The sequence below is a fragment of the Verruconis gallopava genome (assembly GCF_000836295.1).
Source record: "Verruconis gallopava strain CBS 43764 unplaced genomic scaffold supercont1.5, whole genome shotgun sequence".
Taxonomy (NCBI): Eukaryota; Fungi; Ascomycota; class Dothideomycetes; order Venturiales; family Sympoventuriaceae; genus Verruconis; species Verruconis gallopava.
This window is the reverse complement of record NW_015622141.1, coordinates 536939-559001: the sequence shown is the minus strand read 5'-3', so window position 1 is coordinate 559001 and position 22063 is coordinate 536939. Positions and strand designations below refer to the sequence as shown.

At 48.9% G+C, this 22063-nt stretch overlaps 5 protein-coding genes across 5 annotated transcripts; 2 read left to right on the top strand and 3 right to left on the bottom strand.

The window, feature by feature from the left end:
- Positions 1 to 1084: 1084 nt before the first annotated feature.
- Positions 1085 to 2434, bottom strand: PV09_02101 (uncharacterized protein). Its single transcript, XM_016355098.1, has one exon. The coding sequence runs from the start codon at positions 2401 to 2403 to the stop codon at positions 1384 to 1386; it is 1020 nt and encodes a 339-aa protein (XP_016217114.1). The 5' UTR covers positions 2404 to 2434; the 3' UTR covers positions 1085 to 1383.
- Positions 2435 to 4552: 2118 nt separating this feature from the next.
- Positions 4553 to 5617, top strand: PV09_02100 (uncharacterized protein). The gene has a single exon (XM_016355097.1). It carries the CDS (start codon positions 4653 to 4655, stop codon positions 5205 to 5207), a length of 555 nt encoding a protein of 184 aa, XP_016217113.1. The 5' UTR covers positions 4553 to 4652; the 3' UTR covers positions 5208 to 5617.
- A 7497-nt stretch (positions 5618 to 13114) lies between these two features.
- PV09_02099 (methylenetetrahydrofolate reductase) lies at positions 13115 to 15663 on the bottom strand. The gene is made up of 3 exons (XM_016355096.1): positions 15489 to 15663; positions 14258 to 15419; positions 13115 to 14207 (listed from the first exon to the last, which is right to left on the bottom strand). The coding sequence occupies exons 1-3, from the start codon at positions 15573 to 15575 to the stop codon at positions 13513 to 13515; spliced, it is 1944 nt and encodes a 647-aa protein (XP_016217112.1). The 5' UTR covers positions 15576 to 15663; the 3' UTR covers positions 13115 to 13512.
- Positions 15664 to 15769: 106 nt separating this feature from the next.
- PV09_02098 (uncharacterized protein) lies at positions 15770 to 17435 on the bottom strand. The gene is made up of 3 exons (XM_016355095.1): positions 17244 to 17435; positions 16295 to 17177; positions 15770 to 16236 (listed from the first exon to the last, which is right to left on the bottom strand). The coding sequence occupies exons 1-3, from the start codon at positions 17395 to 17397 to the stop codon at positions 16080 to 16082; spliced, it is 1194 nt and encodes a 397-aa protein (XP_016217111.1). The 5' UTR covers positions 17398 to 17435; the 3' UTR covers positions 15770 to 16079.
- A 111-nt stretch (positions 17436 to 17546) lies between these two features.
- On the top strand, positions 17547 to 21805 carry PV09_02097 (uncharacterized protein). The gene has a single exon (XM_016355094.1). It carries the CDS (start codon positions 17730 to 17732, stop codon positions 20415 to 20417), a length of 2688 nt encoding a protein of 895 aa, XP_016217110.1. The 5' UTR covers positions 17547 to 17729; the 3' UTR covers positions 20418 to 21805.
- The last annotated feature ends 258 nt before the right edge of the window (positions 21806 to 22063 follow it).

Here is a 22063-nt window from a genome sequence, read left to right as displayed (position 1 = left end):
CTGGCAGTCGCCGTCGTCCCAGCAGAAGCAGCAAGCCCACGCGGCCCAGTGAAGCTCTGCGGGACACACACACATACACACACACTCTCTCTCTCCCCCTCTCTCTCCACGCCTATATGCACAGCGACGTAGCCCGACATCCTGCGCTTCTCGTCGCAATCTTGGTCGGGCCCACGCTGCTGCTCCCCAAACATCGTCACCGTCCTCCAGCACTCCTTGTTCCCGTCTTCGCGACACCTAACCCTGGCTGTCGCAACCCGACCGTAAGCGCAGATTGTTCGCAGTGTTTCTTCAGTGCGATCCTCTGCCTCCCCTCCCGAAAGGAGCATAGTCGCTTCAACCCGTCTTCGCGCCAATTTGCGGAAAAAGGTGCGAACGGTGACGGGTCGCAGCTGCCAAATTCACGCACCCGCACCACGTCAGTAGAAAAAAGGGCTCGGCGGAGAAAAAAAAAAACACGAATTAATTAAATGAGGAAGTAGCACCTGGACCCTTGACAGTTGCGCCTTCCCACGCGTCAGAAGCGTTTTTTTTTTTTTTCGTCTTTCTGCACAGTCCGTTTGGGCACGTGCGCGGCTCCCTGTGCTCCCCATGTTTTTCGTCAGGATACGTTAGTCACTTCTCCTTGGTGGTACTCTTTCTCCTCTTCATTTCTTTGAGATTTTCTTTGGGAGCTTTTTTTTTTTCTTAATGATGAAATCATTGATAATTCGCATGTGGATGCCTCTGGGAGCAGACCAAAGCTAGAGTATATCTCAGTTCGAATGTTTCTTGGGTAGTGCATCCCCTCCAATCATCGGCTCGTTCTCTCGCGAATTGACGTTGGAAGACGGATCTCGTCGCTAGGGAGGTCCCTGACCCCAAGCTGCAAAAGGGATGTTTGCCTGAGGCTGCATCTTCAGCCGTTATTGCGTCCGTACCGCTCGCAACTGGTCATAAAAAATTCGCCCTGCTGCAACAAGGCCGAGACAAAGATCTGCTTGCCAAAAGCTTGTCAGATGCAGCTGCCCCTTGTCAGATATTGCCGTAGATGCCTTTCCTCCCATTGACATCGCCATCACCACAAGCGCGAGGCTGGAACATCGTGCATCTTTGTTCCATCTCTTCGGTGCACCGCATCAACAACCAGAATCACTGAGGTATTGCGAGCGCCTCATGTGCTCCATCTCGCGAGCATCTTAATCTTGAATACGTCTTGGTCTATTCAAACGGTCTATATGACACACTGGCGGCGGTAGGCAAGGGGTAGGGGGTATCATCGAGCAACCAGGATTTCCACTATGCCTGCCAGCAGAAATATGACAAGACCCCCGCCATGCCCCAAAGTCAAGTGCTTCTACGTGTAACCAGCACATGCCATTCACAAACCACCCGATCGTCCCATCAGTCCATGTCGTCCAGCTCGCTGACGAGCTCTCGCTTTCCCTCGCTTTCGCTGACCATGATACCCACCAGACAGCCTTCCAACATATTCTCCCAGCTCACCCACGGATGCACATCGTTGAACAGCTTCGCGCCGTCCTTGCCCGCGATACGGCGTAGTTCGCCCTCACCACCTGGGTGGTAAGGCAGGTAAGGCCCGATGTTGTACACCTTTCCCATGTACGAACTCCACGCCGGCCTTCCCTTGCGCCCGTTCTTTTCCTTCAGCTGCGACGGCGTCACGCGTAACAGTCCATCAACGCCCGCCAAGTTCGCTCCCGACCGCTTGAGATTTGCCCAGTCGAGCGGCGAGTGTCCAGGCTGCAGCAGGACCTTCTGCCTCGGGTTCGGAGCCTTGACTGCCCTCGTCTGCGGCGTCGATAGCGCGTTGGACGTCGACAGTGAGCCACGATTGGGAAGCGGGCCCGTCACCGGTCGGGAGGGGTTCGGACGCGGCGGAGGAGCCATCAGTCCGCCACCATTCGACAGTGGCTTTAACGTGGGCGGTTTAGAAAGAGTTGAAGCGCCCGCTCGCTGCGCTGAATTCATGGCCGGAAAGCACGGCGGCGGCAAGTGATCATTCTCGTCTTCGGACCCGTCCTGTTCGTCGTCATCCTCTTTGTGTGTCTGGAGGGAAAACGAAGGAACCGCGGGGAGCATCCCGTTCGCCGCCGCCTTCACCTTTGGCGTAGACCCTTCTGCCTCTGATGCTGGCGACGTGCTGCCGCGCTGCTTTTCCTGCTCTACAGATGCGTCTTTTCCAGCCACTCCCGTGACTTCTACATCCTCGTTGGTGAGCGCAGTATGCGCGTCGGCACTGGTATCAACATCAACGGCCGTCGGCGACTGTTTCCCCTCATTCTGCGTCGACGCGTAGCCTAGAAGGGCCCGTATGTACGACGTCATCTTTCCATTCTCGCGCTCATGCAGAAATGCAAAGGACGCCAGAGCGACAGCTATCAGTGTGAAGCCTAGTATCATTCCGTGCGCATGGTCGTGTGTGCGTGATAAGACGCTAGGTGCGAATCTGCGGCCCCCTTGAGATTCCAACTCATCGTTTCGCCGCCATCTCCGCTTTCGGACTAGCGTATTTCGGCGTTTGCGGTTTCCGAACTCAGACACTTTCACGTCCGAGATGACCTCGAGTTGTCCATTCTGTCCTTGGCTTAGAATAGTTTGGCTGCGGCGCGAAAGATTTGCGATTTAAGACTCCACAATCACTTCCCGGTAGCATCTCAGCGGTCCAGAACGAAAGGAGACACGTACCGATTCCGCGGCAGCAGCTGGACGCTCACTAGGAAGCCCCTTGCTGCCCACGAGATCAACCGTTCGGGTAGGCGAAGCTAACGGAGCTTGCCATAACCCAGATGCGCCGCGGGGCTACAGGACTGTGCAAAAGAAACACAGGCCATCTTTTGCAATTTAAGCTTTCGCCATTGGTCTCGCAATGTTCGGGATTCCGGCTTCGGGTGCATGTCTCACGGCTCCGATCTCATGAAGGAGTGCGTAGGGGTATTCGCCGGGACATGAAGCAATTTGCAGCTTCAACAATAGCTTTGTAGCGTTTTTTAAAACGACTTTCGGCTTTGATCATTGCACCTGCTATTCTACGGTATGTCCCACTTCCTTGTTGTTGGCAGCACATTCGACATGGCCTGTTTGCCTGTCAAGTTAAAAGGTCGTGGCTACATTGGACCGGCATACCATTCTCGCCAAAGGTGTAGAGCTCGGTTGGTGGATCTCCAACTTCGAAACAACGCACATTATTATTCGGAGAAGTCCAAATGACTTCCATCATATGACCGGCAGGCGCTAGCCTTTGTCTGCCGCTAGGAATTCATCTCGCGCCACAAGGATACAGCGCAGCCCGTGGAGATCATTTAGTCCCAACCAACAAACGTGTAAGGCAGACTCGTGTCCTGTCGAATAATGAGCCGTCGAGAAAGATCCTGTGACGAGTATACATAAACATAGACTGCATGTAAGGACGCGAACGGCGTAGCGTGGTGTTTCTTTTTCCCGTAGCTGCCCTTTATACTGAGGCACGCTTTTGTGGCACAGGTGCTATGGAGTCGTACGCTCCAGTCGAATACGGCCATGCCACTTAGCGTTCACTCTAAGCTTTTGCTTAGCACCGCCCCGTGCAGCCACTACGGAAACTTGAACAATTGCTTGTTCTCTGGATGCGATCTCAGATGCGGAGCTAAATCTCGGCTCCTACTGTACTCGTCTGAACCTTCCTGCAAAAGGAGCGAGTGAGCTAATTAGCAACTTAGGACGACCTTCATGAGAGGAGAGTGGGAACGGATCCCTCGCTTCAGGAAGCCGGCCGGTTCATTCACGTGCGTTTCCTCCCCTTTATCTTCACAGCCGAAGATTACTGGAGTACACACAAAACTTCGTGTCTCGTTCCCGCGTAGCTCTCCAATCGATGCAAAGCTCCGGCCTAGAAGTTGCCAAGCTCTTTTCTGCCTTGCTAGGTTGGGATCAAAAAAAAAAGACCCACGCTCTGCCTCTTTCACTATTCATCTATCCGTGCAAGGCAGACATCATAGGCTTTCCACAAACACACACAGAGAGAGAGAGACAGACGTATTTCCCTAGTTCTCTCGCAGTTCTGCCAGGCTCAATCGTTGTGTTCACACAGCCTCGCGCATCCGTAATTATTTCTCATGGATTTCCAACGTCCCGTTCCTTCCCTTCTCAAAAGCGTATCCTTGAGAGGATGAGTCCGAATTACTGAGCCAGGGAAATGCCGCCAGTCAAAAATGAGCGTCACGAAAATCGTCAGTTGGTAGGCTCTGCGTCCTTGAGCAAAATGGATCTAAGCAACTCCAAAGAAGCCAAGGACTCTTGTTTCAGCGTTGTGTTGCTTCGTCTTTCCGAAGTTGCCTTGGGTGCATATTGCTCGTGGTATAAAGTGCAGCACCTGGATCAGATTCGAGAGATAGCTTCAAACTCAAAACATTAAAAGAAACAGATTTAGAATCTATGTTCCCCCAATCGATAGACGCTCTATAAATCATGTACACTTGCACGAACGAAATACGAACCATTGTCATCTACAAAACAATAAATGGGCTTATAAGCGCATTAAGCAATGAAGAGCAACGCGTCGAGTACGTCCCTGCCGTGATTGATTCCTGGATCGGTCCGAGCTTGGACCAAGACTCCACAGGCAAAGACAACTTCAACATTGTAAAGCTACCGTATTTGGGCTTGAATAGCGCATGACGAACGCCCTTTCAATTCCACACACGGATCGCGACCAGGTTTATCAATTGGCTTTCATCATGTTCGCAGGTTCGCGCCGCCTTCTTTCGACGAAGCCAGTCCAGGTCTGCCGTCGGTGCTTGTCCTCAAAAGCTCAGCAAGCGGTCCTTCAACCCATTGCCTCGCACAAGAGGCCCATTGCATCGTTCGTGTCGGCAGCGCCGCGAACCGCAACGTTGCGCTGCTCATTCTTCACGAGTACGACCTTGCGAGCCTCGGCTCCGACTGCTGCTGAAGCCATGGAGCGCATAGAACAGCTGTACGAGAACGCGAGCGAGGAGTTCCAGATTGCGGCTGAGGAGACGGAGGGCAACACGGTTTACGCCGCCGACGACCGAGCGGCAGCCAAGGCGGAGGTGGACAAGCTGGAGGAGTTCTACAAGTCCGTCGTCGAGGGGACCGGATACGACGCCAGCGTGAGGGAGGAGGTTAAGCGACGTGCGGGCCAGAGGGTCAGAGAGCTGGTGAATGCTATGACAGCGCTTGAGGAGAAGGCGATGGAGCACGACTAAGTCTTCCTGTCCACGGACGCGCTTTTGGCTCGGATCACGAACGGCGCGTGTTGCTGTCATGAGCCGAGACTAGTGGCTAGTGGAACTCGAGCCTGAAAAGAAAGATGGACAAAGCGAGCTGATTTGCCCTTCGCCCCCAAATATGAACAGAGAACCACGTCCCGTTCCAGCCCGTGGCGGCCTTGATGCGTGCGCCGTCGTGCGTGCAGCATACGCAAGCTTTCACATCTGGGCTCTTGCGCGGACACCGTCCTTACTTCCTCAAAATACACGAAATCTCCGCCCACTAGATCGCATTGTGGCGCTGCAGCGTACCGAGTGGCGGCAAAGCTGCCTTTTCTTGAGGGCCTTGTATTATAGAATTGTAGAAACCACGAGTCCATAACGCAAACATTTTGCCAAAGATTGACGCCAAGAAGCTTGCACCTAGCTGTGACTCCCCCCAGGCGAGCACGTCGAGCAGCAGACTCATCCGGTTGTCGCTTCCGAACTCCGTGTGTACCGGCTGAAAACTCCCCTCTCCTCTCGTGATCGAACTCGCAGTAAACAGCGATCAAAAAAGGCCGGTTGGGAATATGAAAAGAGATGGCCTCTCGTCTGGCGACAGCTTAAATGTGCCTGTCTAGATCTAGTCAAGGAGAGGAGGAGAGGAGTGTCGCTGTGACGCATAACACGATTCGCGAATGGATTCGCTGGCGCTGTGCGTGCTTAAGGGACGAAGGGCCTGTGAGCTGAGACTCCAGTTCCATATCAATGACGTTGTGGCCGCTTACCAATTTATTCGTCTTGATAAAGAGGTCTTGGATGCATCCTGGATCCGGACCGCGTTCATGCATGTCCGCACCCAGCAACAAACATTGATGGGAGGCGCCTTAATTGGTGATCGAGTAGGTTGCGTGTGGGTGCGCTGTATAACCACCCTTTCAGCCTAAGTTAGTCTTTTCCGTCTGAAATTGGGTTTGTGAGTCTTGAAGAAGCCCATGACAGGTGTGATCATCATCGACTGTTAGTGTCACGATCGTGAAGCCAGATGTGTCAATCTAACTCTCGGAGATGTGAGTTTATCGACATGTACATAAACGTGATTACCATCCAGTATGTCTTGAGCCTGCTTTGGCAGTTAACCGCGCAATCCATCTTGCGGGTAGTATTATCTAGCTTTCTAAGAGATGCTGAGATAGGGACTTTCAGTATGTTATCGTTTAGCAATTTCTTTACCTTACTTTCTTCTAATCTTGTAGGTATTCAAAGTGCGGAAAACAATTCCCCAAGGAATCTGATTATGAACAGACGTCCAAGGGAATTTATGGCAAGAACGATGAAGAAGATGAAGATAGAAACTTGTAATGTTAGGAATGTGGCTAGATGAAGTCAGAGTCTCATAAAATTCAGATAAGGACTGAAGACAAATGTCGAAAATTGAGAGCATCAATGGGAATGCGGAATCTGAAAAGAAGAAAAGATTTCAAAACAAACTCATATAAAAGCATGAAATTCATGTAATAAAGGAGCACAGATTAGTATCAAACAACTCGAAATGACAATAGACTCTGACAAGCTGGTATGCCAGAAGGTACGGTGAGAACATGCTCGATAGCATGAAGGAAGCAAATAGTGAAGTTCTTGTCCTTGCAAAAGCGAATCTTGCGGGGGCAATAGAAGAGATTTATATTGTTCGGAAACTTCCAAAAAGACTTTTAAAAAAAAATTGTAGCTGTGCAAGCCGAATTGACTGCTTGCTGGTCGCATGGTTCGACCTATGGTACCCAGATGTTAGCCACGTTCTTTTGGTTAGTACGACAGCGACAAAGCAAATATCCGGATCCAGGTTGTGGAAATCCAGGGCAGCGCCGGCCTCGCCATCCGGTGGCTCGGTTGAGAGCAGATATGTGAGAAGTTCATGATAAATTCTACCGGTGTGTAGAGCCTTTGTAGGCAAAAGCCGGAACCACTTAATAGAATGGCTGCACAGCATCAAACAAAAACATTCCTTTTGCTACAGTAGCAGGGAAGAGGCTTATGTACTTACTTCGACTGATTCAGCGTCGTGAAGAGTGTTGGGGTTTGCGTCGTCGCCACCCCATGAGCACGCTGACCTTAACGCTCTACCTCCATTGCCATATTTGGTGTAGCTGGTAGCCTCTTAAACAACATTTATCACCGCACGATATCTTGACCAACAAGAAATAAAAAGAACACACAAACATGGATACATACACAAAGGTCATTATTGTTTGCATGACAACCATTGTCGTTGTCACCTTGACCATCATCTTCTGCCTGCCCCCGTTTCTGTCGTAAGTAAGCAATAAACCACTGTGACAGCGATGCTAATGGGCAACAGTTGCCGGCGGAAAAGAGCAGAAGAGGCCGAGCTGGCCAATATTAACGTGAGCTGAACTCTAGTTGAGGCTCCCAAAGTGCTGCACTTTGCGAGTTAGTCAGATACGTTTGAAACAGTGACATCAAGGCCGTTGCTGCGGGAGCGCAAAGTAGAACCACGCTGTCCAAGAAAGACGACGAACAATACCTCGCACACATATTACGCGGCTAGGACGCGGCGACCATATCATCACCATCGCGAAGTGCTTTCTGTTACGTGGCAGCGTGTGGTGATGTTCAACCACAATCAAACCGGACAGACAAAGACGGTACCACGGAATTCTTGATTTTTAATTTCGAAGAGCAGCACAAAGAGCTGAGGTCCTAAATATGATATTCATTGACGTGGAAGAAGAGCTCGCGCAACGCGAAAGGTTAAGCACCAACTGCAAGCTGGAAACTTGGAAAAGACCTAGGTAGAACAGAGAGGAACAGGATATCCCTCGATCATACTCGCCCTGTCCGGTTCTTACCAAAGTGTCGAGATGGATTTCCTCTTCGTATGTTCTGTCCGCTTGAGAAATCTTCCACGGGTTGGAATAGCTCTAGACAGAGAGAACATTTCCAGGATTGGGCAATAAATAATAAGTCCAAATCCTATGCTCAGCAGAAGAAACACAGGAGGAGCTTGGACAGATGATCAGGGTTTTGAACCCGCTGCCAATTTGGTCATATATATCAATCTGTCAAAGGCCTTCCGGGGAATATTGGCGCATGTTGACGTCCTCGGTAAAAAAAAGAGTAGTTTCTGGACTTTGGGAAAGAATCTTTGCGAGCTCCAGTAAACTCAAAATTCACGAATTTGATGGCAGCATGAGCGCCGTCTTAATCCTGCCCTTCATCTTCGTCAATGTTGGCGAGGTTCTGCGCAACCAGTCTCGAACTTTCTTACAACAGGGAGGCCTTGATGATAAGCAGCACGTGAGTGGTGATCTGCATTCAATTGGCTCATCAGGTCGATTTCTCCACGTTCTTGATGTTTATAGCCTGTTCCACCTTCTGGACATTTGCACTTCATGCCGCCGTCGACATCCCCGCTATGTTAATCATTCTTGGAACAGCATAGAATACGAGGAAAAAGAAAGCACACATCAGAGTTCTCATCTTCCATCATCTTGGAGCGGTCAAACACACTGGGAAAATTCCATGCTCTTAGCGATGTGAGGATAGCCTGATATAAAGGGTAGTCATGCAAGCCTTACAGGCTATTTCATCGTCCAGGTGCATTAAAATTGCGCAGAATGCAACATATAAGAAATCATCCTAATTCAGATCTCAGTATCGAGCCGAAACCTTTCCCGAATTGCTCTCTCCCTTGCTCTTTCAGGTATAACGAGCATGGCATCACACTTCGTTGGAGTTTTCTTTTCTTTCTGAGGAACGTCTACTAATGCAATCTTCGAAGGCCTCGTTCAAGCATATCCGAGAGGTTGTTCGAGACCATTTGATGCAATTCTCAAGTCCAGGTTGAAAACCACGCCGCTGATATTGAACATAAATGAACTGTTACAAGGCCTCATCGTCCCTTGCGGAGATCTTGCTGGAAACCGACTTGACGACATGCAATGGCTCTATGGTCATTTGCGATGCGTGATCAATTTGCAGATCGAGAAACCCAAGCAGAGCAAGGGTCATGATGAAGAGCCTGCAAGAGATATTGCAGCCTTCGTTAAGCACTCAAAAGTTTTCACAGTGGCAGCTGAGCATAGCTGATGGGTTATTGTTCTCGTTGTCGCGAGAGGTGGAAATGATGTCGTCTCCTAGTGGGGAAGAAGGAACGAATCAGAAGATCAGCTTTCAGCCAGCCAAGAGCAAGAATCGCCCTCTGTGTTCAGCGCAACGACGTCGCTCCGCGTCTTCGCTGCGGTTTCGTCTCGCCATCAGCATTGAACATAGCGTCCTCGGCGTTGATACCGCTCTCCTAAATTTCAGCTGCTGAAGTGTGTTCCTCCTTCTGTTGCGGCATAACGTTCTCGACGTCCAAAACGTTTATTGACCCTAAAACTTCCTCTTTGAAGATAATCTTTCCACAGGCACGGTGCCAATGTCTCCCTATCACTTAAGTTGCGCTGATGCTTCTGCTGTTGGTTTAAACAACGCTATGTGTCTCCATCTCCTAGCTTTTGGAAGTGTACGAGCAAAGGTTGTGACTTCGAAAGCACAAGCAGGTCAAGCGGTTCTTGAAATTCGGTCTCCTCGTCGTTCACTCTCCTAGGGAGATCAGAATGACGCAAATAGTACTTTCCAGTACTCTCATGCTCGTCGTGTACGTGAAACATAAACGGCAGTAAGCTTCCTGTTGTTGCTTTCGCTCCTCGCGTTCTCTGAACCGCTCGTCGAGATGTAAATACGCCTTTCTCACTTCGACGAAGGCCTTTGCAGTCACTTTCAATCGTAGAAGGCTACGGAGAAATAACTTGAGGTATCAGTATTGCCACGACATCTTCAAATGATAATGTAAGGTGGAATTGCGAGCGTACACCCATTCGACACGGTCTTGGCCGAGATAGTGCTTACCTTGCCGTCGACAGCGGAGGCTTCTGTGTTGGGAGAAATTGTTTCTTTGTATGGCTGCTTACCTATGTCAACTGGCTCTAGGATACCGCTTGCAGCCGACAGACACTGCTACAAGACAAAGAACGCACAATTTTGTCAGCATAAGAGCCTCTTTTGCTCTCACAATTCACCGAATTCATCCAGAAGAGGATATTAATATCATACATTCGTGCGGAGTAAGAGTTGAATACGCGAAGAACTGTATATGTTCCTAATAAAGGCCATGTCTTGGCACAAATTGGCTTGTAGCTGCAAATACATCACTACTCACATCCGGACCCCAATAAACATACACAAATAAATACATATCACGAGCACTCCAACATACAGACATACGTGCAGAAAAGATGCGCACGAAACAGCGTATTGTAGGCGTCGCAGCAGCCATGATTATTATCATCATTCTACTTCTACTGCCACGCAGACGACAAAAAATCTACGAGGGCTATAAGTTCGAGCATAAAGTCCTCGACGTGGCGAGGAATTGCATCGTGCATAGTACGTTCTGTTCGATACTGTCTATGATTTGTAGTCAACTAATTATTTAAAACAGTGAACGGCACTAACACCTGCCAAATGGCAGTGACAACTGTTTAGCTTGGATTAACTACATGTGTTCGTACAAACCTGCTCAATTCTGAGTAAAATAAGATTATCAATCATCATTGACTAATGCTATGCTCTAGATCATAGAATAAAGGATATATCAATCGAAGATTACATAATTACCTTTCATTTAACACGTCCTAAGATCGTTCCTGTGTCGTAATAATCGCAAGTCTTTTGCGGAAGTGTCACTTACATACGAAAGATGGGTTCGTCTACTTAAGCTTTTACACTCCCTTATTGGCACTACAGTCTTCAATCTCCATTTTTTTCATGCACTCTAGCTTACCCAATTCCGGTGCGCAGTTCAAAATGACGGAGGTCCGATGAGCATGCCAGTGGGACTGTAACAGGTATCAGAGCAAGGATATGGAGTTATTCGTACTGCTCTTTGCGTATGAACAGAGACAAGGCCGGAGCGATCTATGGATTCTATTCTTGGCGTGTATCGCCAGGAGGAGCTTTGAACTTAAAAATTATGTTCAAGATGAGCCCCAAGCTTCACTTGATAAAAGGCAATGATATCTAATAGTTGTCCTCTCCATACTCTTTACGAAGATAAACACCTGTTAAGACTGTAATCACGAGGCTTTGCGCTCCTTCTGGCCTTCAACAAAAAGTTCCTTCTGGTGCAAAGATGCAAATTTTATGAACAGAAACATACCGAAGTCAATAGAATGGTTGCATATAGCTTCTTATCATATTGGATGAGTTGTCAAGGCAGAAACCCACACAAAAGTCTCACTTGAATTCTTTCAAGATGATGCTTCTTCCCCCCCCCCCCCTCCCCTTCACGAAGTAGAAGAGCATGTTATTATCATTAAGGATAAAATTCTGAGATAGATTTTTTGAAGATCAAAGTGAAGACCATACCTCTACTTCAGATTTGAAATGCCGGGATATTCGCTTGCAACTTTGTCAATGTGAATACGTCATGAAATTAAAATTATCCTACAAATTATTGTAGATCATTGTAAACGATGAATTGGATAGTTGGCAAGTTCTGCGCTGTTTAAAAGTCTACATTATTTACAACACGATCTGCTGTAGTCATATCATGTAGCTACGCGGCTATATTTGGATCGTATATGATTCTTTACTTATTTGACCGCCAGTCTCGAATTACTGCTTTGTTGCTTTGACGTAAGATCATCTCTCTAACATTTAGATACGTCGTTGTAAATTCCAGTTCACGATCTCGACTAGGTCAAATGACACATCCGCGAACGGCAATTTTACCAAGTAACAAACCTAATGGTCTAGCTGAGGGGGTTTGAACTGGCTCCTGTTAAAATGTTACTTTAGACCGTCATTCTAAGTCGTGACATCAAGAGAAGCGCTAGACTCTAGACATCCTTTTGCGCAATCGCCATCGAATCCCTAAGGAAAGGAGATATAGCAAATTCCGCGCTTGATTCATTCCAATTGGGTTCGAAATTACCAGAACAAGTTAGCAGCACCCTACGCTTCGAACCCGCTGAGGTCAGAAGTCATGAGAGTAAAACAAAATGCCAAGATGTAGTTTGCAATCTGCAGCTAATACTTGAAAAGTAAGAAAGATTAATTACAGTGATGGGACTTTATCGTAGAAAGCAATATTGCTCCGTTTACAACAGTCAATTTGATCTCTCCACAATGATGCAAATGGACTGCAGGGTACACAGGCTCTATTGTGATTGTTTGATAAGGTGTTTGAGACGGCGATTATGATTGAATCAAGCTATGCACATATTTCAGCCGAAAGATCAGGAGCACATTTGTGCGTTAAAGATTAGAAATACATGAAGCGGCTACGACTGGTACAGTGCACGAATGAAAGTAGTGCCCCTATTATCACGAGGGTGTCGAGATCGTGGACGGATGCAATAATATCTCTTGTAGGTGCAACAATGAACGGTGCTTCGAGCCTTCGACTGCCTTCTATCCCGGAAAGACGGCATGGACCACAGAGAATGTCAGTCTCACAACGATACGTAACATGAAAAAGATGGTAACAGTTTTCCCACCGGGTTGCGAATCGACCCGCCAGGCTCCTTGAATTGCCGGATGCCGAATTTGCTTGAGCAGGATTGGCTCAGGTATTGCGCGAAGTCAACAGCGGTTCAGCACACGACACGGATGATTTCGATTCTCTAAATGAAGATGTGTAGATTGACTCTGCAGGTCGTCATGTACTGAGCGACTGGGGTGATATGGGCATGGAAGAAGACATTGAGAACAGACGTCTAGCGATGCTTAGGGTCTATTTATTCGTTTGCGATGGTATCATCAGCAAGAACTGCGGAGTTTAGCCAAAGTCATCATTGTTTCTGTTGCGTTACTGGCCTGATCATGAAATTGGGAGATGTCGTAGCAAGCATGGATGAATAATAAAGTTAAGGATTATGATTATACTAGATCTGACATGGAGAACAAGGAACTCAAGATAATAAAACGATAAACTCGGAAAATATGGCACGGCAGACATTGAAGTGACCGGAGCATGGTCAAATACTTGAGCAAAATTGATCTGATTTGAGATCTTGCAAATGCTGTCCCCCTTAAATGTTGCGGCAGTCCCGGCAGGTCAAATTAAGCTCGCAAAGTCTTCATAATTGAATGGGGCTTGATTTCAATAGGTAGAAGACAACCTGCCAAATTCGAGGTCTGGGAAAATGAAAATATCAAAATAATCCGAGTAAAACCGATGCAGTATGGCAGTAGCGATCCAATTGGCCCATCCCAATAGTACAAATGCTTTTGCTTACTTTTGTTCATGGCCTTATTCATCACCAAGCACCGTCCATAGTAAATCCTTGTTCCTGTACTCGTGGCAAATCACGTTTACCAGCCAATACCCGTTCCTAATATCACCTAGCAACTTTGCCGTTGCACTTTTTGGGGGATAGATGTGCTGCCACTCTCTCCAAATGCTGAATGCTTCTTCCAACCATGCTCTAAAACTCACGGCTTCGATGATCGTAGGTGTAATAATCTCTTTGCCCGGAAATGTACCCCAAGTCACAGGGTTCACACTTTTCAAATCCGAGGACTCGAAGTCTCCATGAGCATTACCGGCAAAGTACGTAATTTCATCAGGTAGTTGCTCCAGTTTTTTCTTCAAACTCGTCCAGTCTGCTGCTGGGAGGAAGAATTCGACAAAGGGTTTTTGAAAGACAAAGCCATTTCTAGGTCCCCAACCGAATATCTCATGACTGCTCTTGAGGCCGTTGACGGCAGGCTGGCTAGCCACGGTCCACCAACCTTTCTTGTTCAGCGTCAAGAGCTCATTCGTTATTGTTCCGGTCTCCTGACTCAAACCTTCTTCGCTCCAGGGAATCTGCGCTAGCTCTCCAGATATATGCTTCCGAAAGATATCTGATATGTCACCAACTGTTACTGGATGGCCCCACATCTTGATTGCCTGAGGAATTGAGACGTGGAGTGAGACACCGTAGCCATCAATTTCGCCGAATGCTGCTCAAGAAATCAGTATAAGCAAACATGTGACATGAAGCTGAACTTACCTGGAGATCTTGCATCTCCCCATCTTCCGTTGGGGAAATCATCCCAGGTTGCTTCCCGTCCCATTGATCCCTCCCCTTCTGAAATTGCCAAGGTCGTGGCTCTTGTCGGGGTGTCAGAAGGAAGGCCGGCATCTTTCTCCAAAGTTTCATACACGCTGTTCCTATGCCCTGAGATTTTGCCGACAATAACACGGTTATGGGGGTCAGAATGCGCACTGGAAACCCTACCCTTCCGTGGTTTCGGGGCTCCATTTGTGACGGACAGTTCCTCGACAATCTCAATGGCATCTTCATCGTCGTCATCGGCAACTTTGAGCAAATGGCATCGTTCAATAATTTGTGAGACAGTCTTTTCCAGATTCAGGGTGTAGAAATGGAAACCTCTTGGACCCACGCTCTTTTTGGCTTGCAATTCTCCAATAATCTCGCACAGAATATCAACGCCCACTGCCTTAACAGCCTCGTCATCTCCTTTAACAGCATCTAGCCTCTTCATTATGTCCGCTGGCAGCGATGCGTGACTTAGCTTCGTTGTTCTGCGCAATATTTGATAGCTTTGAATCGGCATAAGCCCGGGAATTATCGGGATATCTTTAAAGACACCACTCTCCTCCGTTCTTAGCATATCTTCAAACTTCTCGTATGCATGGACATCAAAGAACAGCTGGGTCATGATGAAATCGGCACCCGCCTTCGTCTTCTCGATTAGGTAGGGCAGATCAAACAGAGGATCCTGGCGCTCAGGGTGCGAGGAATCAGCATGTCCTTCTGGGTATGCCGCCACGCCAATGCAAAAATAATCGCCGTATTTCTTTCTGATGTACTTCACCAAGTCAACGGCCCACACGAACTCGGTGCTCTCCTCTTCGAGCTCGCCCTTGTCGAAATATTCCTCGTTCCGGGGCGGGTCGCCCCGAAGGGCCAGTATGTTTCGCACACCAATCGCCTTTGCCTTTTCCAGGGCGTGATCGATAAGAGACTTGTTCATGTTGGTGCATGTGAGGTGCAGACACGTCGTTAGCCCCAATTGCTGCTGGCATAGCTCCGCGAGCTCCAAGCTCTTCGTCGCAGTGCTGCCGCCCGCTCCCCAGGTTACGTTGACGAAAAAAGGCCGCAAGGCGCGAGACATGCGTTCAAGGCGTGCCTGAAGGTTCACCCATCCCTACATGATCCGTTAGGTCGCCATTATACATAGATAGTGGAAGAGTGGGGAGGGCGAAGAGGGTCTTACCGCGGACGTTTTTGGAGGGAAGAATTCGAGAGAGAAATAGTTGGCGTCATTAGGCAGGGCCTTAATCTTATCCGTGATCTTTTCCATAGTGCAGAGCTTTAATTGAACTACCACAATGCGAATTTGCGCAAGAATGTCTCATGGTTCAGCGTTTATAACGAAGAGTCGTGTGCCGATGCACCACTCATTTACTGGTAAAGAAGGGTCCGTGGGGCAGATTTCTTCCGTCATCGGCCTCTTGTGGTCATCCAGGGACTCTTGCCTTTACTGGGTAAACACCTCCCAAATTGTCCAGCCCATCGAATGCCCACAAAGCCACGGTGAATCTACTTGAGCATGTTATTCCATTTGTTGTAATTCTACAGTGGATATGAGCTATGTAACATAGGCTTTTCTTGGTTCATGTTCTGCCAAAATAAAAACACCTGACCGTCTACCACCTTCGAAATCTCGCATCCGTAACGCCATGCTATGCAGTTGGAGCCAAAAATTTATTTAACTCCAACGTAGGAGGTCTCGAGGGACCATAACATCAAACTGACGCGACAGATAACGCATAAGATGTCATCGAACATTGTCGATCACTGCCTTCTAACCCATGCCTACGTGCTTAAACCAGACCGGCCGGCAATCGTCACGGTTCAGCCAAGCCTCACCATCTGTGAACCGACCAGTCTGACAGCCACTGCACTTGGGCGAATTTGGACAGTTAAAGAAAGGGATATGCTGGTAACCAATATCTCGGAACCTGTCTCATGTGTCAGCGAAACAGACGCAATCTTGAGAACTTTCAAGGAGGTTCGCACCAGTGAATCTTGCTCGCATCTTCGAATAGACCTAAACCAATGGAATGCACGGGCGCATCGCCCCATCTCTCGTAGAAGAAGCCGCCAGCTCTGTCCAGATAATTGAAATAGGCCTCGTAGGCCTCGCTCCTCCAAAAGTCCATGTCTGCAATCTCAAAATTGCTCCAGAAGTGGCACGTCGAGTAGCCATTCGCCTTCTGGTTATTTTCTTTCCTGTGCTCGCTGTCGATTAACCACTTGAGTGCATTGTTTGGGTGCAAGTACTCCGGATGGTCAGCCATGAACTGCTGCGTTACCGGCCAGAGACCCGCCACCGACTCCGGACTGTCGTAAAGGTTGATGGTAAAGCCGTAGGTTTTGTTGTGATCCTGCATATATCGGAAAACATCGTAATCTATATCGCAGAAAAAGTGAACGTGCGGCTCTACACGCCAGTAGTATCGCGTGTTCAGAAGGGCGGGGTGTTTGTAGAACATGCCACTGTTCCATCGGCACATCTGATGGTAGCTCTTCTTGTCCATGTATTGCACCTTCTGCTCTTTCAGCACCGCGACAGACTCCTCATACAGATCCTCATTGATCCAGCTTGGCACGGCCCAGTGTTCCTTAGGGACCAGTTCAAACTTGACTTCGGCCTTGGTAGCCGCCCTGATCCCGTTCTTGAATTCCTCGGTGAACGGCTCGTCGTTGAGAAATAGCCAAGGATAGTTGAATTTGCGATTGAATGTTCGCTCAAGGTCGCGGACTGACATCAGCATGTCTTTAAGCTCATGGTTGCGAACAAGGGCAAGTAGGGTTGCGTTTATGCGATCAGAGTTGGGATTGTCAGGTGCGTAGTTGTTCCCTGAGACTCTATGGAGAGGTTCTGGAGGTTCGCCGGTAGCTGCATATGTGTACTTAGCACAGCTCGGAGTCCTTATGTTCATCTAAACGATTTGTGCCAACTTACGGTCCAAGTTAGGGTCTCTGGTCATCTTCTCCAGCTTCATTCCCGACGACGGCGAGTCTATCGACGCGGGGGCTTGGAATATGAGCAGACATAAGTAAATGAAGATAGCGACCGTGGCTACGCCGAGAAGGCGTATAGATTTAGGCAGCGCCATGGTGAACTGTTCGTTGCTGTCGCATGCTCCAATTGTCCTTCCAGTCTGTAAAGTCCTAAAAGGGAGTTGCCAAGAAAGCAGGGTCTCGCGATGATCCTTGCTTACTTCGCCTTGGGGAATTGTTACCCTACGAGAACTTGCGGACGCAGAACGACGCGAGGGCAGTGTTCAATCGCACGCGAAGCCACGCTATCCTTCTACTTGCGGAGAAATGAGGTAGAAAAATCCCGCGGTTATCGAGAAGGCCGCGGACTTTTGCACTTCATTGTTGGCATCGAACCCCGATCACACAAAATAACGCGTGTTACAGATGACGCGGCCGCGGACTGACGATGGCGCAAACATCAAGGATAAACGCTATCCTTGGTGATCTCGTCGACTCGTTTGCACAACTGGCTGGCGATAATAATCCCAGGAACCTCAAACAGTCCAAGGATTTAGCTAACAAGCAAGTAAAAGCGCATCAGTATGTGCGCACCAATCAATTCGAAGTGGAATCCTCCATCTGCGGGCTGATTGAGAAGTTCTCCATTGTGAACCGGGACGATCTTGCAGAAGCATTGACAAAGCGTCTGGACGAGCTTCGAACAAAGTCGAAGAGCAAGTGGATGCCTGAGTTGTTGTCTTTGCTTTTGAATTTGTCGGATCGCCCAGATCAGAAGTCGACCTTGGAGGCTCTTGAACTGCTGAAACCACCTTCACCTCCACCATCACCTGTGACATGGGAAGAGCTTGATGCAGAAGAACCTCTCACGGGTGAAGTCTGGCAGGATGAATCGTACTCAAGTGCTTCCGATGACGAGGTTGAGCTCACCAAGAAGAGCAACCTATATGTTGAGACCAAAGCCACCTTGGAAGAAGCAGTCACGGATGATATTCTGCCCACTATTACGGAGAATATACCCACAGATGACTTTAATAAACTGCAAGCTGTACAGTTCTGGACGCAGGCAGATTTAGGCAGCTCGCAACCTCAGCGTTTGACCGAGCTCCAAATCATCAGGGAAGTCTTACACATGCTACACGGCCTACCAACATCCATTTTCGCAATAGACGAACAAAACACACTAGTCTATCATGCCGCAAACATCTCGATACTGCAGATTAGCTTGTCAGGACTTAACGACGTGCTGCAGTCCTTTGCGAACATTGGCTCAGATCTGCTGCGATTGCGATCATGGACGCGTAAAGGCCAGAAAGTACCGCTGCTTCAAGCTTTCAACCATGCAGTCAGTCAGCAATTGCGCGACTTCGACCAAAAAATAGCCGACATTGAGACGCGGTTCGTAAACCCGCATTCCGCTGTTGTGATCAGCTTGTTGAAAGTACATCGAGAAGTCGAATGTTTCAGTCGACCTATCTCCGCCATCAGCGCGCTTGCTTCAAGTGTTCCGGAACATGGAGGTGGCTTTATTTGTCTTGAGCTTCTCTATGATCAAATATGCTTGTTACAAGCCGCCGGCGACGACGAGTGCAGCAGAGAACTTGGCCACGTTTTCTTTGCATGCCTTAATGTGTACCTCAGACCTATATCGCAGTGGATGGAACAAGGTGTCGCCCTTGATAATGATGAAAGCTTTTTCATCTCCGTGATAGACAAAGGGAGCCCTGCTTCCACATTGTGGCATGATCGTTACAGCCTTCGTAAGACGAATGACGGGGAATTGCATGCACCGAAATTTCTGTGCCCTTCAGCAAAGAAGATTCTTAATGCTGGCAAGAGCATTGTGTTTCTGCAACATCTGGGGAAGGACTTGCGGCAAACAACCGACGAGCTGACACCTGCACCAGAGTTGACGTACGAATCGGTTGTTGGCTGCTCATCTGCTGTGCCTGGCTTACTACCCTTCTCTGAACAGTTTTCGACCTCTTTCGTTCAGTGGATAGGCAGTAAGTATGGTCCGGCATCCTCCATTCTGCGGCAGCAGCTGTTGGCATCTCAAGGTTTGCTGCAATACATCGACACCCTTGAGCATGTGTACTTCTCGAAAGATGGTGTTTTATTCCAAACCTTTGCCGACGAGTTGTTCAAACGCATTGACGGCCGAGGACGCGATTGGAGCGACAAATTCTTACTCTCCGAGCTTGCACGTCGTACATTTAGCCCTGCTTTGGGATTGGCGAAACCATCTAATTTGAGTGTACGCATAGCGCAGCTGAACCACTCCGCACAGAGCGTGAAAATATTAAGTTCAGTGTTGGTAGATCTCACTCTGCCGTGGGCCATACAGAACATCATCCAGCGTTCTTCGATTCCGACCTATCAGGCTGTCCTCTGTTTGCTGTTGCAGATCTACCGCGCGAAGGCCCTACTAAGGACTGACAGCTACAATATCCGCACATGCGGAGGCCGATCGCGCGCGCGTCTGGCAATTGGTATTCGGCAGAAACTGATGTGGTTCGCCAACACCATGCATTCGTACGTCACGGAAACCGTAGCGCAGACAGCTACTCAGGAACTACGTCAGAAGCTTGCGGATGTCGAAGACATAGACGGAATGTGTGATGTTCACGACCGATTTGTTGCAAGATTGGAACTGGGTTGCTTGCTTGCCAAAAACCTTGCCCCGATCTATGATAGCATGATCTCCATGCTCGATCTGGCCGTTGCGTACTGTGGAATGCAGAATACTTCTATGGAAAGCTCGGGCTTGCCCGAGAGACAATTTCGTGTTCATTCTCGGCGTGGGCGAACGAGACGTCGAGCTGATCGTGACAGCGACGAGGATGATGAGGACGACGATGACGATGACGATGACGCAGAGGATTCTTCTATTCTGGACGCGGAGGGCACAGAGAAAAGCAGCAATGGTGAGGAAACGAGAAACAAAGGCGAACAAACCGAGTCATACGCACAGCGACTTCAAACGTTGCACGATCAATTCTCGCGGTTATTGAATTTCACGGTTGCTGGACTTCGAGGAGTAGGTCGAGCAGGTGGAGAACCCGCTTGGGAGATGCTTGCGGATAGCTTAGCGGGGGGCACAAACAAACGTGGTCGACGTTATATTTACGACTGATCTGGAATGTCTGTGGCCGACGCCGTTTGATGACAAAGGCTGAGCTACTCTTACGTTTCGCTACAAGGACCGGGATGGAGAATTAAGCGTGTTTTCTTAATTCATGCAGTGCCGTCATTAAGCTACGCGCGCAAGATTGACAAATTGTCCAGCCCTGCAGTGAGCCATCCACTGAAGACGGTCTTGGGACACCATGCAAGGCATTGAAGAATCAATCACTCAGTCGCGGATGGAATCAACTCTGTGCGCCGAAGTGCGAACCAAATTGACAAACTAGCGTTGCCTTCCAACACCTGTGGGGAAATATGCGATTATGCCAGAATATACAGGCGTGATAAAATTATCGACCTCCTCTCCACAATGTAGGGAGCGCGGACAAAATTTAGAATGGTGCTTGTTTGGACGTGTTTGTCTCCTTTCTTGGTGATTGGGGACCTGCACTCCTTCGAATGATTCCGAAGGTCTGCAAGAAGCGTCCAAGCGAGCCATGTAAAGAACGTCGAGGGAATTGTGGAAGATTCAGCAAACGCGGAACATTTCCAAGGACGAACTTGGACCAGCTGTAACGAGTGAGAGACATTGAGAGCGAGAAAGGAAAGCATCACCCGTCAACGGGCTCGAAAAGAACCTACGAAACGTTGCACGCCGGGCAATTTGGATCCCCGAGAGCTTTGCGACTCTGGGCCGTTCTCACTCCGTCTCCGTGAACGGCCCGGGCGCAAAATCTCACGTCCTTGCCGGAACCGCTGCTTTTGTCGTATAGTCGCTACAAGACGGGACACACTTTGTTCCACGGTTCCCCATCGCTTCTCTTTTTCCTAGCCGCATTTCAGAGCACCCACCATGACATTGTGCAGATTTCGACTGTGTTCTAGTGGTGGCTTGCACGACGTTGACTTTCACATGCACAAGAGCAGAGCTGGAGCGAGAGATACTTGAAGTGACGTTAGGTTGCGCTCGGCTCAGCTCTCTCACGGCTTATCAGATAGATCAGGTGCCTTTCAATGGCAGTGAGCCACATGGCGTGCGCAAAGCAGAAAATCCTTTCTGCTCTATCCGTCCTTACTGCGCTGCCGCCCCCTGATTTGTTGTCCCAGCTACGAGCAGACTGATCCATCTCTCACACTTGTCAAGACACAAATGGCGCGAACCCGTGGCAAGCGCTGCAACCCGATGTTGGGCAGGAAGAATCATGAAGTCGCAGCGTCGTTTCATGTCCAGTTGCGTGTCCAGCTCGTACGTCTCGCCGGGGTGTTCGAGAGGAGTGTGGGATGGGCTGCGGAAGCGACAAGACTGCGGAAAACTAACTCTGAAGCATGTTAGAAGCACGGCATTTCAGAACGAAAATTGCATAATATAGTTTTCCAGCCAGGGTCGAACAAATCAAGCTTTTCACTCTTGTTTTCTTTCTCTCTCTCTCTCTCTCTTTTTTCTTTTTTTTTTTTTAAAAAAAAATGGAAAATGGAAAAGGAGGACGGCTTGGGAACAAGTCATGTCGTGGGACAGAAGGCGAGCTTGTTCCACGTGACGGTCTTTCCACCATATTCTTGCCCTTTTTCTCCGGCGGCGCAAACCGCTGTGCAAAGTGAGTTGCCCACATGTATCTCCTGTTTCTTTGGCCGCAGGCGCCCAACCCCCCCCCCCCC

Excerpts from the sequence above, each read along its gene's own strand:
- PV09_02101 (XM_016355098.1), bottom strand. The coding sequence starts at position 2,403 with ATGATACTAGGCTTCACACTGATAGCTGTCGCTCTGGCGTCCTTTGCA.
- PV09_02100 (XM_016355097.1), top strand. The coding sequence starts at position 4,653 with ATGACGAACGCCCTTTCAATTCCACACACGGATCGCGACCAGGTTTAT.
- PV09_02099 (XM_016355096.1), bottom strand. The coding sequence starts at position 15,575 with ATGGAAAAGATCACGGATAAGATTAAGGCCCTGCCTAATGACGCCAAC. Across the intron at positions 15,420-15,488 it reads TCCCTCCAAAAACGTCCGCG|GGATGGGTGAACCTTCAGGC; the intron begins GTAAGACCCTCT and ends CGGATCATGTAG. Across the intron at positions 14,208-14,257 it reads GGGAGATGCAAGATCTCCAG|CATTCGGCGAAATTGATGGC; the intron begins GTAAGTTCAGCT and ends TTTCTTGAGCAG.
- PV09_02098 (XM_016355095.1), bottom strand. The coding sequence starts at position 17,397 with ATGGCGCTGCCTAAATCTATACGCCTTCTCGGCGTAGCCACGGTCGCT. Across the intron at positions 17,178-17,243 it reads CAGAGACCCTAACTTGGACC|CTACCGGCGAACCTCCAGAA; the intron begins GTAAGTTGGCAC and ends ACACATATGCAG. Across the intron at positions 16,237-16,294 it reads GATGCGAGCAAGATTCACTG|GTTCCGAGATATTGGTTACC; the intron begins GTGCGAACCTCC and ends CACATGAGACAG.
- PV09_02097 (XM_016355094.1), top strand. The coding sequence starts at position 17,730 with ATGGCGCAAACATCAAGGATAAACGCTATCCTTGGTGATCTCGTCGAC.